Genomic DNA, 19,389 nt, shown 5'->3' with positions numbered 1-19,389 from the left:
TCTTCAGTTCAGTTCAGTTCAGTTCAGTCGCTCAGTCGTGTCCGATTCTTTGCGACCCATGAATCTCAGCATGCCAGGCCTCCCTGTCCATCACCAACTCCCAGAGTTCACTCAAACTCATGTTGATTGAGTCGGTGATGCCATCCAGCCATTTCATCCTCTGTTGTCCCCTTCTCCTCCTGCCCCTAATCCCTCCCAGCATCAGGGTCTTTTCCAATGAGTCAACTCTTCACATGAGGTGGCCAAAGTATTAGAGTTTCAGCTTCAGCATCAGTCCTTGCAGTGAACACCCAGGACTGATCTCCTTTAGGGTGAACTGGTTGGATCTCCTTGCAGTCCAAGGGACTCTCAATTCTTAGCCTGACATAAAATAAGCATCCGTTTTGAAGTCTTATCAAAAGGTTTTAAATCCTGGTCCCTCCACTAGGGGGCAGCTTCATCAAATCACTAGACTCATCTCAGTCTTCCTAATCTAAAAAGTATAGCTAACATATCTGCCTTTTAGGGTTATAGGGAGGATTATATTAATTATTGGGGCTTCCCCAGCAGCTCAGTTGGTAAGGAACCCACCTGCCAATGCAGTAAATATAAATTTAATCCCTGGGTTGGGAAGATCCCCTGGAGGAGGAAAGGGCAACCCATTCTGGTACTCTTGCGTGGGAAATCCCATAGACGGAGGAGCCTGGCGGTCTACAGTCCATGGGGTCGCAAAGAGTTAGACATGACTTAGCAGCTAAACAACAACTCTAGTACAGAAGCGCTCAGACTGCCTCAGTTTAAAGTTTCATCTGTACCTGTCAGTTGCATGTCCTGGGGCAAGTCACTTAAACTCTGTGCCTCGGGTTTCTCATTTATAAAATGAGTATATGATTGCTTCTTGGCCTTTGGGCTAAGATCAAGTATACAATGAGTATAAGGATAGTTCCTTGCATATTGGGTTGTTTTGAGGATTACATGAGATGATCCAAGTGAAGAACTTTACATGGTATTTGGCAGCTATTAAACACTGAATGCTGCTGCCGCTGCTGCTAAGTCACTTCAGTCATGTCCGACTCCTCGAGACCCCATGGACTGCAGCCCACCAGGCTCCCCCGTCCCTGGGATTCTCCAGGCAAGAGTACCAGAGTAGGTTGCCATTTCCTTCTCCAATGCATGAAAGTAAAAAGTGAAAGTGAAGTTGCTCAGTCATGTCAGACTCCCAGCGACCCCATGGACTGCAGCCCACCAGGCTCCTCCATCCCTGGGATTCTCCAGGCAGAGTACCAGAGTAGGTTGCCATTTCCTTCTCCAATGCATGAAAGTGAAAAGTGAAAGTGAAGTCGCTCAGTCATGTCCGACTCCTCGAGACCCCATGGACTGCAGCCCACCAGGCTCCTCCGTCCCTGAGATTCTCCAGGCAAGAGTACTGGAGTGGGGTGCCATCGCCTTCTCCGTAAACACTGAATAAATGTCAGCTGTTGTGATTATAATGATGACAAGAATCAATATATTACTTTCAGATAAGGAAATCCAGGCTTAGGGAAATTAAAATATCTTACCCAAGACCACAGAGCTATTCCTACTGGCCAGACCGGGACACAAACTCAGGCTCCTAAGTCTGAGCTTTTGTGGTAATATCTAGTATATAGTGGTATTTAATTTGGCATAAACTTTGGTACTTATTTTGATACTTCATGGAGTTCCACAAGGCACACCTGGCGCCCCACTATTGCATAAGCCTGCGAACATACCGCTATAAATCGAGCACTCCTCTAGTGAATCACAAGCATGATCCACTTATAAAATATTACTAGAAATACTACTGGGCTGGACAAAAAGTTCCTGGCACACAGGAAACTGCGATAAATGCATGGACGAGGTTTTTAAAAGTTAAAAGAAAAAAAAAATTCAAACACAAGTCCAAACCTCAGTTTTGTCAGAGTCATCGTTTCCTAGTAACTCATCATCTTCTTCTCTCCCCAAGCCTCTTGGGGGTCCTGGCCTATGCTTTGGGGTTTCAGCAGGATCCTCAATGCTGATTGTGGTGGCATCTGGGTTTGCTGCTAGAGAAGTGGTTGTATCACCAAATTCTGAAATCAATTAGAGCACAAGGGTATCAGAGACCTTACTATTAATTTCAAGTCGAGCTGTTACAACCTTAGCTTTGCTATAGACCCTATTTGAGAGAAATGGCAAAAGGCTTGAAAAAAAATCTCATAGAAAACAAACTGACACAGAAAAATGATTATAAAGACAACAGAATTTGAAGTCAGACCTGAATTGTAGTCCTGGTTAAATTACTAAGTATTCAAGCCTGAGTAAGTAACTTAACCTTGATAAGCTTCAGTGTCCCCCTCTCTTCCACAGGGAGAATAATATTTATGGAATTTGGGAAAAGTTAGGAGTATTACCATAAGTAAAGTCCTCAGCAGAGTGCCTAGCCCATAGCAAGTAACCAACCTAACTCTCTCTTCTTTGATTCAAGTTCCAAAAAAAATTTAATAGAAGTTATTTTTTTCCAATAAGTCCTATGTGATCACTGCAGGAAACATGGAGACAAAAATGAAAGTAGAAACGACAGAATAAAAATCACTCTTGCGTGCGTGCGTGCTTAGTCACTTCAGCTGTGCCTGCCTCTGTGCGATGCTATGGACTGTAGCCTGCCAGGCTCCTCTGTCCACGGGGTTCTCCAAGGCAAGAATACTGGAATGGGTTGCCATGACTTCCTCCAGGGGATCTTCCTGACCCAGGGATCAAACTCATGGCGACTCCTGTGTCTTCTGCATTGCAGCCAGGTTTTTTTACCACTGAGCCACCCAGGATGCTATCACATCCTACATCAGTACTTGGCAATTATATGCTTAGAGTAAATATTTGTTGAATGAATGATCATGAATCTACTATACAGAGAAAAGGAAATATACCAAAAGTTAATAGTGTTAGTTTTATATGGGTAGGACCATTGCCAGGTACCCCACGCAGCCCCTTCCCATCAGGACGCTCAGTTCACAGGAAGGTGAGGCGCGGGCTCCTTGGAAGAAAAGCTGTGACAAACCTAGACAGCATATTAAAATGCAGGGACATTACTTTGCCAACAAAGGTCCTTATAATCAAAGCTATGGTTTTTCCAGTAGTCATGTATAGATATGAGAGTTGGACCAAAAAGAATGCTTGAAAGCCGCAGATTTGATGCTTTCGAACTGTGGTGTTGGAGAAGACTCTTGAGAGTTCCTTGGACTGCAAAGAGATTAAACCAGTCAATCCTCAAGGAAATCAATCCTGTATATTCATTAGAAGGCTAAACCTGAAGATCCAATACTTTGGCCACCTGATGCGAAGGGTTGACTCATTAGAAAAGACCCTGATGCTGGGAAAGATGGAAGGCAGGAGGAGAAGAGGACAACAGAGGATGAGATGGTTGGATGGCATCACCGACTCAATGGACATGAGTTTGAGCAAGCTCCGGGAGATGATGAAGGACAGGAAAGCCTGGTATGTTGCAGTCCATGGGGTCGCAAAGAGTCAGACATGACTGAGTGACTGAACAACAATGAACATTATCAGCAGGTCAAAGGGTACAAATCATTTTTAAGGCTCTTGAGCCATATTGCTAAACTGTTCTCCAAAAGAACCTTGCCCATTCATGTCCACCAGCAATGATCATGACTTCCTATCTCTGGGCATCCTAACAAACTTTATCTAGCCACTCAGATAAAATTCAGGATAGCTGTGGAATTTGACAGGACTAAGGAAAAGTCAGGAAGACCCCCTGGAGAAGGAAATGACAAACCAACCCAGTATTCTTGCCTGAGAAATCCCTTGGACAGAGGAGACTGGCAGGCTACAGTCCATGGGGTTGCAAAAGAGTCAGACAAACCTTAGCAACTAAACAGCAACAGCAACAAAAGGAAGGTATCAACAGGGCACCACTCTAACACTACAAGCATGGCAGTGGGATGGGGCTCTTGTATAACTGAGCCCAATCTTACTGCCTTTCAGCTATGCAAATAGTTTTATGGAGAGAAACACAGTGACTGAAATGAATGAGGTGGCTGATATATAACAATTACTTGAGTTTTGGTCTCCAGTATTTCGGCAGCATGAGGCTCTGGAGTGAGACAGTCCTTTGTTTAAGATAAACTAGCACTCCATGACCTTGGGCAAATTACTCCATATCTCTGAGTCTCGGTTTCTTCAACTATAAAATGTAGATAATACTTATCTCACAGAGATTTTGAGGATGATATGAGATAATCATAAATATTTTCACAGCTATCATTTATTGACTGGGCAGGGCACTGACATTTTAAAAAATGGTTATAGCTTTGCCTGAGAGAATCAGACCAAGGAAGATATATTTAAGTCTCATATTTAAAAAGCAGTAGTTTACCAGGGGAAGGACATGCCAGAAGGAGGAACGGAAACTGTCACTTTAGAGTACCAAGTCCAAAGGGGTTCAAGGGAGAGAGATAACTCATCTAGCTGCCCTATAAGAAAGATGGCCAGAAGCAGTGGGGACAGCATCTGATGTCCCCTATACCAAGGGGTATAGGATGAGCAAGACCCAGAGATGAAAAATGTGTCCCGTGTGTGAGGAATAGCAGACGGCCTAGCTTGATTTGAATGTAGGATATGTGTACCTTGCCCATGATGACTGTGCACACATTCTGCTCTGTAGTAGTTATTCTTGTCCATTTCAGCTCCTTGAGGGCAAGATGGGTGTGTTTCTTATTTCCGCCACCAACATTACCAACTTCTACATTTTTTGCTATGTTTTGCCTCTGCTCCTTTCCTGACACAATGTCTCCCATCTGCAGGATCCTGACCTCCACTTTTTCATTTAACACCATTCTTCCTCGGAGAAGCTTTCCATGATCCCCACAGCATCCTGTGTTCTCCTCTAAACAGCAAAGTCTAACATGGTTTATTAAGTCCTGTGTGACTTAGCTGCTCCCTCCGTTCAAATCTGACCTTATGACAGCCTCCCCCACTATCTGTGCTCTGGTACATTGGCCTTCTGTTAATTCCTTGGGGAAAAAAATGAAACAAACTCCCACTCTTCTCAAGTACTATGCACATGCTGTTCTTTACACTGGAACTTTCATGCCCTGTACTCCCAGATAGGATGACCAAGGAAGACCTCTGGAATGACGTGAGATTTGAGCAGAGCAAGGGAACGAGTCATATGGCTATCTGCGGTAAGAATGTCCTAAGCAGGAAGATGGCACAAAAGCCCTAAGGGTACCTGCTGTCTAGGAGGGACAGTGATGAGGCTCATGTGGGGGAGGCAGAAAGAAAGGGCTAGAGTACTGCAAAATGAAATCGGAGGCAGAGAAGGCCTGGATCATGAGGCCTCCTAAACACAGAAAGGGCTCTGCCTTCCACTCCCAGTGAGATGGAGCCACTGGAAGGTTTTGGGGGAATGGCATGATCTGACTTGGTTTTAAAGGACTACTCTGGATGCAAAACAAAGATTGCAGAAAGGTAAGGGAAGATGCGGGAAGATCTGAAGGAAGCAAAGGGCTATGATCCAGACATGAGGTGATGAGGACCTTGAGCATGGCAGGAGAATGGCAGAGGTGGTAAGCACTGGTCAGGTGCTGGATGTATTTTGAAGACGGTGTTGACAGCATTGGCTGGTAAAGTGGATTTTGCTTCAAACATCTTTTCTTTTCCTTAGGTAGGAGTAAGATAGCATAGGTTGTGATGCCTGGGTTCAAACTCTTCTTTACCACTTACTATAACCTTTAGGCAAATGACCTAATTTTTCTGTACCTTAATTTCCCCATTGGTAAAATAGGGAGAGTAAAATAACTACTTCATAAAGCTGACATAAGGATGAAAGGATTTATTTGTAAAGCACTTAGAACAGTATCTGCTATTTAGGAAATACTATGGGCTTCCCCAGAAGCTCAGAATCTACCTGCAATGTGGTAGATTCAAGTTCGATCCCTGTGTCAGGAAGATCCCCTGGAGAAGGGAATAGCAAACCACTCCAGTATTCTTGCCTGGAGAATTCCATGGACAGAGGAGCCTGTAGGGCTATAGTCCATGGGGACACAGTGTTGGACTCAACTGAGTGCACACACAAACGTGTGCACACAAGTGATTACAAGACAAAATGAGCATTCATCAACCCCTAGCTCATGTCAGGCTCTGGGTTGAGTTATGAACTTTCCTTTCAGTACTTTAATAGTTTGTAGATATGTATTTAAAAGATCATTTAACAAAAGAATGTCTCCCTCACTAGACTGAGGGCTTCATAAAGGAAGACACTGACTATTCACTCCTCCACCCTGATAATGAGAACAATGGTCACACTCATGAAAGACTTATTGATTTAATGAAGGAATGACCTGATTACGTTTCATCATAATAATCTTTTTATACTTTCATCTACTCAACAGTGTAAAAAAAAAAAATCCGCTTTATCTTTTGATCTTCTGTATCTAGTAGAGTTCTAAGCACAAATAGGTGCTCAATAAATGCCTGTTTAACTAAGGCAGGAACTCTATGAACAATTTCTGTAATCTGCACTAAATTTATGATGTTCCCAATCTAAAGGGCTATTTGGCAAAAAAGAACCGTTAATACGGACAAATGGAATAACCTGTTGTGGCATTCTTTTATGAAGACGTCTGAAATAATCTTCTTTAATATATGTGACAGTATACCAACCAAAATCCATTGCTTTTACTACAGAAAGGCTAACCATAAAAGGTGGACACTCAAATGATGTACCTTCAAACTGCAAGTCATCTACCGTTGCCATTCTGTCAGTGGGTCGTCTCCCAATTATTAGGAAGATAATTTACAGAGGTCTAAAAGGAAAAAATAAACACACTTCATAGGATACCATAATAAAATATCTGCAAACAAATCTTATTTTAGGGTTAGAAATGGTGCTGCTTTCCCTTGTGTCCTTTTTTAGTGGAATTTGATAGGTTTATAAAAAGATAACCATTTAGCATCAGATACTATCAAAAATGTTATAAAGAAACTACGGTGGGGGGGGCCGGGGTGGTGGCGAACAGGGGTCCATTGATTCCATCCAATCTTACTTACAACGTGGGTGTTTAAGGGCCGAGTGCAGCCTGGAGATGGAAGGATGAGAAAGGGGAGGCAGGGATTTGATAGAGATGGGTATGAGGGCAGTGAAGAGCAAAGGCCGTCAGCCTAGCTAGTGGTTAAGGGCACAGGCTCTGGGGTTGGACAGACTTGGGTTTGAGTCCCGATTCTGCTGCTTCTGGCTATTTTGACTATGGGCTCCTCAGGACCTTAGTTTCCTCATCTGTAAAATGGGTTTAGAATTGTACCTACTCACACCATGTTGGATGCCATTAACTGAGACAAGAGAGCGTGAGGCGCTTAGTGCACGGCGAAGCAATTAGTAGGCATTGGAGTGATGGGAACCCTGCAGCCTGGGGCCCCCTGAACCCAGGATGATCTGGGAAAGAGCTGCCCAAGACGCACGGGCAGTGTTTTAGGAGGAGGAGCTGGGCCGCAGCGACCCAGGTGAATAGATCCCAGGGTTTTTCAGTCCCGGGACGGCCCCGCAGACCCCGCTGCCTCACCTCGGGGGCGCTCGGAGTCCAACCTGTCTGGGTAAGCCCGGGGCCTCAGATTCTAGGCGCAAGTTCTGGTCCCACCGAGTTGCCGGAAACCGGAGATCCGGGGGGCAAAACTTCTCCACCTCCTCCGGGCAGAGCTCCGCCCCCTTAAAGAGACAGCAGCTCCCGGAGACACCACTTCCTGAGACCTTAACAAGCAGCACCATCCTCAGCTCGCTCCCTCCGCCACCCACCTAACGGCGAAGACCGGGTTCTTAAAGAGGCAGGTGGCCCAGGGCGGAGCGATGGGGATGCTGAGAGGGTCTGCTTTGACTCACCTTGCTCCCGGGGTCAGGGGTAGGGGGAGCAGAGAATTCTCTAGAGTGGGGTTTACTTTATATTTGGTTATATCTCTTTTCTTATTGAAATATAGAACAGAGTAAGGAAAGACGATTGTAAAAAGGAAAAAATACCATCAATCCTCCCATTCTTGCCCGTTCTTAAAAAAAATATTTATTTACTTATTTTTAAAGTGTAATTAACCAGGGAGGGAGATGCAAGTCAATTACTTTTTGAGTGATTGAATGCCCATGATCTGGGTCAGGAGGATGTCTGTTCAAGAGACACCTCCGCATGTGTGTAATTTGTTTCTTCACTCCTGCAACGGTTTGCCTTATGGTTTCTGGGCAGTGAGAGGTGGGTAGGGATTGGCCTCTGTTGCTGCTGCGTCCCCCGCACAGCATCTGATCAATGCCTTGACTACCACAGGAGCCCAGGAAGCGATGAAGTTGCGCTCAGTGACCTGGTGAGAAACATTTTGCCCCTGCTGCCTGTGTTTGCCTGGTTAACACCTACACGTCCCTCAGATGTGGGTACAGTTTGTTTCTCCTAGGGAAAGCCCTCCTTAGCCTCCCAGGATTTCTTTTGCTTTCATGGTGCCCTGTATTTGCCTAAACTGCAGCAGTTGCTTTTATTTGCCCATCTTTTTGGGCCTGTGAGTGATTTGCACGGAAGGATCAAGAATGATTCTGGTCTCTGGGTCCTCGGGGCAGCCCAAAACCAGGGACACGATATCTGCTCACCAAAGGTTAATTGTAGAGTGATCGTTCTGACTGTCTTAGCAACATAAGCCAACATCACTGCCCACACAAGGTGGAAGCTGTGACTTTGGCCTCACTACACTGGGCCTTCACAATCCATTAGAATGACTTACATCTGACTGATGGGCTTCTCAGGTGTCACTCGTAGTAAACAACCCGCCTGCCAATGCAGGAGACATAAGAGACACAGATTCGATCCCTGGGTCAGGAAGATCCTGACTAATGAAATAATTATACACACACACACACACACACACACACACACACATTTACTGGGCTAACCTTGTGATCAGGCTTTATACATGCAGCTCTTTAATTCTCTGAACAATCCAGCAAGCTCAAGGAGACTATCCTCATTTTCTAAAGAGAAAACTGAGGTTTTGTATGTATGTGTAGGTTACTTTGAATAGGTTGAATAGGTACCAGGAATGCATTACAGCACACAAATTCATATGTACAAGTGTTTCAAACACCTCTTATGCCCCATGTCCGACCCTCTTGGCTGCACCTGCTGCTAATTTCACCACCACAGACCTTATTCCAGCTTCAGCAGGTATAACCTAAGTGGGCATCACCTCAAGTCCATATCACAGGCTTCTCACTTCCAGCATCAAGGCTTGTGTCATGGGGTCATGGGACTGCGGGAATGGTTCAGCACTGGGATAGTGCAGCCCAGAAATGCATAAGTGGGGAGCAGTCTATGCCTCATAGGACAAATCTTAGACCAATGGAGTCAGTAACTGACTACATGTTTCTCTTTTTCCTCACAGATGGACTCTCCTCAGGTATTTCATACGGCTTTCAAACTGGCTTGAATCAAACAACCAAATGCCTTTGGCAGTGGCCAGTTTGATAATGCAATAGCTCTCCTTCCCACCCTGTTCTACAACTCTCATCCTTCACTCCTGGTCCTTGGACTCACACCTGGCAACAAAGTACTCCCATGAGAAAAGGAACCCACACTGAGGCCTGTCGGTACCAAGAGTGGTCCCAGAAAGCAGCCCTCAGGATGGAGTTTTGGAACCAGACCACTCACCAGTCAGATGGCAACAACAACCCCACAGCTGTGTTGGAAAGAGGTGATAATACATAGACTATATATTTCTTCTCTTGGAAATAGAAATAAAAGTTGCAGTGACATATTAATTATAATGATATGTAAGTTTTGGCTAAAAATGAAACAAGCATCAAATGTAGCTGTACTGGTTTAACTAAAACAGTAATTCTCAACTGGGGACTATTTTGCTCCTAGGGGATATTTGGCTACGTCTGAGGACATTTAAAAAATAATTTTATTGGGGTATGGTTGATTAACAATGTTGTGTTTGTTTCAGGGGTACAGCAAAGTTATTCAGTTATACATATACATATACTCATTCTTTTTCAGATTCTTTTCCCATATATATATTATTACAGAATATTGAGTAGAGTTCCCTGTGCTGTACAGGAGGCCCTTGTTGGTTACCTATTTTACATATAGCAGTGTGTGTATGTTAATCCTGAGCTCCTAATTTACCCCCCTCACCACACTCCCCTTTGGTGACCACAAATTTGTTTTCAAAATCTGTGAGTCTGCTTCTGTTTTGTGAATAACTTAATTTATATCATTTTTTTAAAGATTCTGTGTAAGTGATGTCCTACGACATTTGTCTTTCTCTGCCTGACTTATGAAGTTTTTTTTCCCTTTTTTTTTTAAAGTTATTTTATTATTTTTATTGTTACTTTATTTTTATTTTTTGGCCACACCTCACAACATGTGAGATCTTAGTTCCCTGAGCAGGGATGGAGCCCATGCCCCCTGCAGTAGCAGTGCGGAGTCTTAGCCACTGGACTACCAGGGAGGTCCTGTGAAGACATTTTTGATTGTCCCCACTTGTGGGGTATTACTGGCCAGTGTGCTTCTAAACATCCTACAGTGCGCAGGATAGCCCCTCAAAACAAAGGATTATCAAAATGTCAGTGGTGTCTAGGTTGAAAAAATCTGAGCTCAAAATGTTCATATTTCCTTAGCTCATTGGTCCAAATACATATGCTAAGGAAGGTGAGCCCAGCTGATACTATTTAGACCTCTGCTCCTCCCTATGTGGAGCTAGTGGTAAAGGACCTGCCTGCCAGTGCAGGAGACTCAAGAGCCTAGGGTTTCATCCCTGGGTCGAGAAGATCCCCTGGAGAAGGAAATGGCAACCCACTCCAGCATTCTTGCCTGGGAAATCCCACGGAGAGAGGAGATTGGTGGGCTACAGTCCATTGGGTTGCAAAGAGTCAAACACAACTGAGCAATGGACGCACACACTGTTCTGAGGGGGGAGTGAACCAGTGAGAGACAGAACCCACCCCACCTTCACCTAGATAGAATGAAGGAAGAATGAGGGAAGAAGGGAAACTGAGGAGAAAGCCTTGCTTTGATGGACAGGGTTTGGGGTGGAGGGACAGTCTGAAAAGTATGAGCCTTGTTAGATGCTGCACATGATCCCAACAGTTCAGTTCAGTCGCTCAGTCATGTCCGACTCTTTCTGACCCCATGGACTGCAGCACTCCAGGCTTCCCTGACCATCACCAACTCTGGAAACTTGCTCAAATTCATGTCCATAGAGTTGGTGATCCATCCAACCATCTCGTCCTCAATCAACCCCTTCTTCTCCTGACAGAGTCCGCTGATTTTCCACAAAGAGGAAAGCTGGCAACCACACAACTAAGCCATGCTCTGAAAGTGTCTCCAACACCCCCGAGTGACTCCCATCCCAGGGAGAAAGCTGCTGGCTCTTGCATTATTATCTCAGGATGATGCAATGTTACAGAATGGCCACTCATTATTTTGGCAAATGCACTGTTTTTGTAGAGTGAGCTCTGAGACAGGTCAAATAAAACCAAGACCTGAGAATGGAGCTTTCCAAAGGAGCTGTCAGACTAGTCACATAATGACAGTTCTCTAGAACTGGGACTTTCTGAAGGGCTCCAAACCTATTCTTCCCCTTCCAGTGGTTACTAAATTCTTAATTTTCACATCAACCATAGTTGCAAAGCTAAATTTTTCAAGGCTGCCTTGGAGCTGGGAGAGGGGAATAGGACTAGAGCAAATTAAAACACCACAAAGCTCACTGTTCTTACCAAGATTCAGCAGTTCTTATTAAATAGACACTTCTCTGGTTATCAGAAAACCTTTCTTTGGTTAATTTACAGAACACTGAAAGAAGTTGATTTTGACAATTTCTGCCAGTGTTCTCATGCTTTTATGAAGTGGATTTTCAGAGATTCTTACTCTTCCATTTCAGAAGGGCTTCTAACTCATTTATATTAAATGCATTTTTTTTATATGTAGGCACTTCAGTCATCTTTTTTCATTTTAATTACCTCCATGACTCTTTTATATCTTCTTTCTGTTCTTTCACTAGCTAGTTTTTCTTGCTAGTTTAAAGTTATACATTCATTTAATTTTATTTTGGTTGTTGCTTTTAACTCATTTTATTTTTTCTTATCAGCTTTTAAAGCTTATTTTATATATATATACATATATGTATATGTATATATATACACCACCCTATTGAACAAGTAGCTCCTAGTCTGCTGTTTAACATATTCCCCCAGTCTTTAATTCAACAATTGCGTATTTATTTCCTAAAACTTCCATTTGACTCTTTAAAAAATCATTCTGGATAGCCTATTAATGCTTTTTTTTTAAATCCAGGAAGGCAAATGATTTAATAACTTGCTAGTGGAAGCTAATCTGTGCTGTCAGGGTACACTGGGGTGCCTGTGCTTAGCCGTTCAGTCATGTCTGACTCTTTGAGACCCAGTGGACTGTAGCCCAACAGGCTTCTCTGTCCATGGGGATTATCCAGGCAAAATTACTGTAGTGGGTTGCCATTTCTTTCTCCAGGGGATCTTCCCAACCCAGGGATCGAACCCAGGTCTCCCGCATTGTAGGTGGATTCTTTATTGTCTGAGCCACCAGGGAAGTCCATGAATGCTTTAAACCTTTAATACATAGTTGCAGTTATTTAAATAGTTTTTATTGATAATTCTAATGTCTGAAATTCCTCAGGATCTAAATATTGCTGTTTCTGTTGATTCTCACTCATGGTGGTTTGTTTGTGTGTTGATAATTTTTGTGAGCTCATATTAGTTTCATCCTCATCTGTGTAAATTCTCAGCATCTAAATATGTTGTCTTTTCTAAAATATTCTACTTGACTCTCTTTTAAAATACTTTTTTGGCTGTGCTGCAGGGCATGTGGGATTTTAGTTCCCCAACCAGGAATGGAACTATGCCCCCTGCATTGGAAGCATGGAGTCTTAACCACTGGACTGCCACTGAAGTTCTGGCTCTTTTATCAAAAGTACAAGGCCATATTTGACACCAAGATACGGAGGATACTTCAGAGATGCATTGCTTTTGCATCTTCCAGAAGCAAGAGAATCTTCCAGAGTCACTGCTGATAAGGGATCACTTTGATATCCTTTTAGGAGTCTCCATCTTAATACAGGAATCTCAGAATCAGCTGCCCTATCCTACAGCTGGTTCAGAGCATAGATTCACCAACACAGAGCTTACAGTGGCGCTTCCCCTCAGAGCTTCTCTAACTTTTGTTAAACTATTTGCCCAGGACTGTTTTACCCAGTTCCCTATTTTGATTTTACCCAATGATATTATTTATGTGCATGTATATACATATGTGTAAATGCTTGGGGATTTTCCTTTAACTCTTATGAAAGTAGTGCATTAAAATAGTTATTTCATGGAATAGCTAATTGTTTAGTGAGCAAAAGTCTGACATGCTGCCAGAAATGAGACTCTCAACTAACTTTTCTATTATTCAAAATTCCAAGTATGCCTACACAAAATAAGAACAATATGATGAAATCCTACATACCATCACCCATATTTACTTACTGCAATTTTTCCATCGATCCCCCCTTTACTTCTTTCTTTTTATGATTTTGTGAGGTCACTTTTAAAACTTAATCACAGACTGGGCCGGGAGCTCCAGCTGCGCGGGCTCTCCGCGGCCGCGGCGACAGCATCCTCCTCCGCCTCCTCTCTTTCTTTTCTTCCCCTCCGCTTCTTTTTCTTTCTCCTTCTCCTCCTTCTTTCCCTGCCCTGTCCCACCCCCACCCACCTCCCTGCTCCTTCTCCAGAGGACCTTAGGTCCTCAAGTCCCTGAGCGGTGGCAGCGGCGACTTGCGGGTGCATCGTTTCTGCGCCCAGATGTGCTTCACTTTGATCTCAGTTTTAGGAAGTCGTTGCAATTCAGTGGAGCCAAATGTGATTTTATTGATCTGATCCAACCTGTCTTATGACTGCTGGCTGGAATTAAGATCCTTCAGATTGTTGTCTCTAATCGAGGAAACATTGATTGGAAACTACTCATTCAGAAAATTAAAAGAAAGAAACCAGAACATATTATCAACCTTTTGAGAACACAATATAACGAACTTTACCATAAAAATAAATAAATAAATAAAATAAAACTTAAACACATTTGTTTTGAAGAGAAACTTGCATTGACTCCATGGAATAGAAAACCATGATCTCTTGCCAGTAATAGAATGTAACTATGATAATAAAATGAAAATCAACATTATTAAAAATTAAGAAATAAACAATAAGATATAAAATTAATAATGAATTTATTTATACAAATACATACCTGGACGTTTTCCACCAAGGGTAAAGAAACAACTTGTGATCAATCAGTAATGAAGATATATCAGACTCATTGCTCTTCATTTAAAATGAGGATTAGTTTGTACAATAATAAAATCATTCTGTCTTCTGGTGTTGATAGCACCAAGAATCCCAATTCCTAACACATATCTGCAATTGGAAAGGATGGGCAAAACATACTTAACCATTTTCTAGATTTCAGTTATACACATTTATACCTTTAGTATAGTATAATCTTCCTCCAGGTGAGCTGCTGGCTCTGGCACATCACTTGTGCTTTCCCTTCTCTGTCTTTGCTGATGCCCTCCCCCTCCATCGCCACCGTTCCTCATCAGCAGGGCCCTGCTCTCAGGCCTCCCCTGTGACACCAGCTCAGACCCCTACAGCTCTCCCACTCTCCCTCCCTTCTGAACTCCTGGATCTCTGCCTGTACCTCTCCTGGGCACTGATCCTTCCTACCCAGCACTTGGCTGCCTAAGCACAAATGTTACCCTCCTGCCCAGGCCGGGGCACCTTGGGACACGGCTGTGGAAATCCCAGGGCATGAACACAGCAAACAGAGGAGAGTCCCTGAGGTTACTGACTAATCTAGCGTTGTTCAAAGTGTGTTCTTTGGAAACCAAATCCCATAGACATGCTTTACTAGATAGTGTTCCCTGGTCAAAATAGTTTGGGAAGTCCTGCATACTATACTCCCCTCTGGGCTTCTCTGGTAGCTCAGCTGGTAAAGAATCCATGTGCAATGCAGGAGACCTGGGTTTGATCCTTGAGTTGGGAAGATCCCCTGGAAAAGGGCATGGCAATCCACTCCAGTATTCTTGCCTGGAGAACCCCATGGACAGAGCAGCCTGACAGGCTACACACCATGGGGTCGCAAAGAGTTGGACATGACTGAATGACTAAGCACATACCTACTTTGTAGGTATAAACAATTGTCAGCTTCCAAAGCGCTGGTTGTTATACCACTGAAAATAACAGAATTACTGAAGGTTTGAAACTCTTACAGGCCGCTTGTGTAACATGGTGTATTGGAGATCCACCCCAAGGTTCAGCGATTTGCAGGAAGTCTCAGAGAACTTATCATATAGCCATACTCATATAGCTGTGCTTTACCAGTGAAAGGATGCAAGACAAAAATCAGTAAAGGGAAAAGGTACATGAGGTCAAAGTCCAGAGAAAAACAGGAAAAACTTCCCAGGGTCCTCTCCCAGTGAAGTCACAGAGGACACACTTAACTCTTCCAGCAACAAGTTGTAACAACACAGTGAAGTATCGTCTATCAGAGATCAATGCCCAAGGTTTCCAGTGGAGGTTGGTCATACCCTGTCTAGCATGTACCTAAATTTCAGATTCCCAGAAGGAAAGCAGGTTTTTCAAAATACCTAAAATGTGGAAGGAAACCACGTGTCCATTAACAGATGAAGGGATAAGAAAAATGTGTTACATACATACAATGGAATATTATTCATCCTGAAAAAGAAGGAAATTCCATAACATGCTACAACATGGAAGAAACTTGAGGACTATGCTAAGTTAAATAAGACAGTCATAAACAGAAAAATGCTATAATGGTTACACTTACATGAAGCACTTAGAGAAGTCAAAATCATAAAGACAGAAAATGTATTGGTGGTTGCTAGGAGCTAGCAAGAGAGGGGAATTGAGAGATATTGTTTAATGAGTATTGTTTCAGTTTCACAAGAGGAAAAGAGTTATGGTGATGACTGGTAGGATAACAACATGAAGGTAAATTAATGCCACTGGATTATACACTTAAAATGGTTATAATGGTAAATTTTATGTTTTGTGTATTTTATTACAATAAAAAAGTAAAAAGTAATAGGACCATTGATTGTAGATGTAGATCATGTAGTTCTATTAACTGTTTACATAACAATTCTTTACAAAAAAATAAAAATAAAGGAATAGGAAAAAGACACATTATGCTAATACTAATCAAAAGAAAGCTGGAATGGCTATATTAATTTCAGACAGAGCAAACCTCAGAGTAAGGAAAATTATCAGGGATAAAGACATTTCATAATGATAAAAGGGTCAATTTCCAAGAAGGCTTTACGTGTATGTGCCTAACAATAGAACATCAACATACATGAGGCAAAAACTGATATAACTGAAAGGAGAAACCGACGAATTCACTCTCATAGTTGGAGACTATCAGAAATGGATGGAAAAAAAAAAAAAGAAATGGATGGATCTAGCAGGCAGAAAAGCAGAAGGATGTAGGAGAACTCAATAGCACCATTGGTCAACTGGATGTAATTGACATCTGTAGACCACTTTACCTAACAACAGTGGAATATACATTCTTGTCAAGCTTACATGGAATGTTCACCAAGATAGATAACATCTGGGGTCATAAAACATACATCAACAAATCTTTTAAAAAATACATGCTTTCAGATCACAGCAGAATCAAACAGAAAAATTCTTGGAAAACTCCAGGATGCCTATAGTTTAACAAAACACTTCTAAATAACACAAGGCTAAATAAGAAACCTCAAGAGAAGGGTGGGACAAATTGAGAGAGTAGCACTGAAACATGAACATTACCATATGTAAAACAGCTAGTGGGAATTTGCTGTATGATGTAGGGACCATTGAATGGTCTCAACACCATATTACTGTCTCAGGCTGCATACTAGGGTAGACTCTAGCATGGGGAAGGCAAGCAGGGCACACACTCCAAGGACAGGGGAGAAGGTGAGGAGCATCTGATTGCCCAAGTCCAGCTTACAGGTTAACCAGTGGTCATGCCCTCTCAGTGATCTTCTGCAATATCCCCTCTCACCACTCTTTCAACATCATACCAAAAGTCCTAGCTAATGCAATAAAAGAAAAGGAAATAAGTGTGTACAGTTAGGAAAAAATAAATAAAGCTGTCTTTGTTTGTAGGTTACATAGTTGTTTATGTAGATGATCTAAATGAACTGACCAAAAAACTACTGGAACTAATAAGTGATTATAGCAAGTTTGCAAGATACAAGGTTACTACACAAAAGTCAATTCCTTTCCTATATACCAGCAATTGCCAACATCCGCTGGATCATCAAAAAAGCAAGAGAGTTCCAGAAAAACATCTATTTCTGCTTTATTGACTATGCCAAAACCTTTGACTGTGTGGATCACAACAAACTGTGGAAAATTCTTCAAGAGATGGGAATACCAGACCACCTGACCTGCCTCTTGAGAAATTTGTATGCAGGTCAGGAAGCAACAGTTAGAACTGGACATGGAACTACAGACTGGTTCCAGACAGGGAAAGGAGTACATCAAGGCTGTATATTGTCACCATGCTTATTTAGCTTATATGCAGAGTACGTCATGAGAAATGCTGGGCTGGATGAAGCACAAGTTGGAATCAAGATTGCCAGGAGGAATATCAATAACCTCGGATATGCAGATGACATCATCCTTATGGCAAAAAGTGGAGAAGAACTAAAGAGCCGCTTGATGAAAGTGAAAGAGGAGAGTGAAAAAGTTGGCTTAAAGCTCAACATTCAGAAAACGAAGATCATGGCATCTGGTCCCATTACTTCGTGGCAAATAGATGAGGAAATAGTGGAAACAGTGGCAGACTTTATTTTGTGGGGCTCCAAAAGGACTGCAGATGGTGACTGCAGCCATGAAATTAAAAGACACTTGCTCCTTGGAAGAAAAGTTATGACCAACCTAGACAGCATATTAAAAAGTAGAGACATTACTTTGCCGACAAAGGTCCTTATAATCAAAGCGATGGTTTTTCCAGTAGTCATGTATGTATGCTAGAGTTATACTATAAAGAAAGCTGAGTGCAGAAGAATCTATGCTTTTGAACTGTGGTGTTGGAGAAGACTCTTGAGAGTCCGTTAGACTGCAAGGAAATCCAACCAGTCCATCCTAAAGGAAATCAGTCCTGAGTATTCACTGGAGGGACTGATGTTGAAGCTGAAATTCCAATACTTTCCACCTGATGTGAAGAGCTGACTCATTTGAAAAGACCCTGATGCTGGGAAAGATTGAAGGCAGGAGGAGAAGGGGACGACAGAGGATGAGATGATTGGATGGCATCACTGACTCAATGGGCATGAGTCTGAATAAGCTCCGGGAGTTGGTGAAGGACAGGGAGGCCTGATGAGCTGCAGTCCATGGGGTCTCAAAGAGTCGGACACGACTGAGCGACTGAACTGAACTGCACTGATACCAGCAATGAACAATTGGCATCTGAAATTAAAATCATAATACCAGTTACATTAGCAGTCCCCAAAATGAAATTCATAGGTATAAAAATAATAAAATATGTGGAATATTTACACAAGGAAACCTATAAAACTCTGATGGAAAAAAAACCAAGGAAGAGCTAAGTAGAGAGATATTCCATGTTCATGAATAGGAAAATTCAATATTGTCAACATGCCGATACTTCCTAACTTAATCTGCAGAGTCAACATAATCTCAACCAAAATCCCAGCAAGTCATTTTGTGGATATTGACAAATTGATTCCAAAATTTATACAAAGAGGCAAAAGACCCAGAATAGCCAGCCCAATATTGAAGGAGAAAAACAAAGTTGAAGGACTGACACTACTGGACTTTAAGACTTTATAGAGACATAGTAATCAAAAGAATATGATATTGACAAAAGAATAGACAAACAGATCAATAAAAAGAAGAGAAAGTCCAGAAACAGATCCACACAAATATAGTCATCTGATTTTTCAAAGGGCCCTATTATAATAACCTAATCACCTCACAACAACACCACCTCCAAATACCATCATTAGGGATTAGGTTTCATCATATGAACTTTGTGGGGATACAAACATTCAGTTATTTATTCGTAACTGCCAAAATTTGGAAGCAACCAAAATGTCCTTTACTAGGTGAACAGATAAATAAACTGTGGTATATATCCAGATGATGGAATATTACTAATGCTAAAAAAAAATGAGCTATCAAGTCTTGAAAAGACATGAAGCATTCTTACATGCGTATTTCTAAGTGAAAGAAATCAATCTGAAAAGACTACATACTGTATGGTTCTAGAACTATATGATGTTCTAGAAAAGGCAAAATTATGGAAATACTCAAAAGATGAA

At 42.2% G+C, this 19,389-nt stretch overlaps 1 protein-coding gene and 1 long non-coding RNA gene across 4 annotated transcripts in view; one reads left to right on the top strand and one right to left on the bottom strand.

Moving 5' to 3' along the window:
- The window catches only part of YIPF1 (Yip1 domain family member 1), a 37,730-nt gene extending 30,040 nt beyond the window's left edge, over window positions 1–7,690 (bottom strand). For all 3 annotated transcript variants that reach the window (XM_061121845.1, XM_061121844.1, XM_061121846.1), the window contains exons 1-3: window positions 7,554–7,690; window positions 6,721–6,800; window positions 1,906–2,069 (exon numbers count right to left, since the gene is read on the bottom strand). In XM_061121845.1, the coding sequence (XP_060977828.1) occupies window positions 1,906–2,069; window positions 6,721–6,751 (195 nt within the window). In that variant the 5' untranslated portion in view covers window positions 6,752–6,800; window positions 7,554–7,690. The remainder of the gene's footprint in view (window positions 1–1,905; window positions 2,070–6,720; window positions 6,801–7,553) is intronic.
- A 201-nt stretch (window positions 7,691–7,891) lies between these two features.
- On the top strand, window positions 7,892–16,056 carry LOC133041326 (uncharacterized). Its single transcript, XR_009689218.1, has 3 exons — window positions 7,892–8,334; window positions 9,400–9,708; window positions 12,855–16,056. It is a non-coding gene; the product is annotated as an uncharacterized LOC133041326 (long non-coding RNA).
- Window positions 16,057–19,389: the final 3,333 nt, after the last annotated feature.

The sequence above is a fragment of the Dama dama genome, chromosome 20 (assembly GCF_033118175.1).
Source record: "Dama dama isolate Ldn47 chromosome 20, ASM3311817v1, whole genome shotgun sequence".
NCBI classification, from domain to species: Eukaryota; Metazoa; Chordata; class Mammalia; order Artiodactyla; family Cervidae; genus Dama; species Dama dama.
Note: the sequence above shows the minus strand (reverse complement) of the source record. Positions and strands in the feature narration are given on the sequence as shown.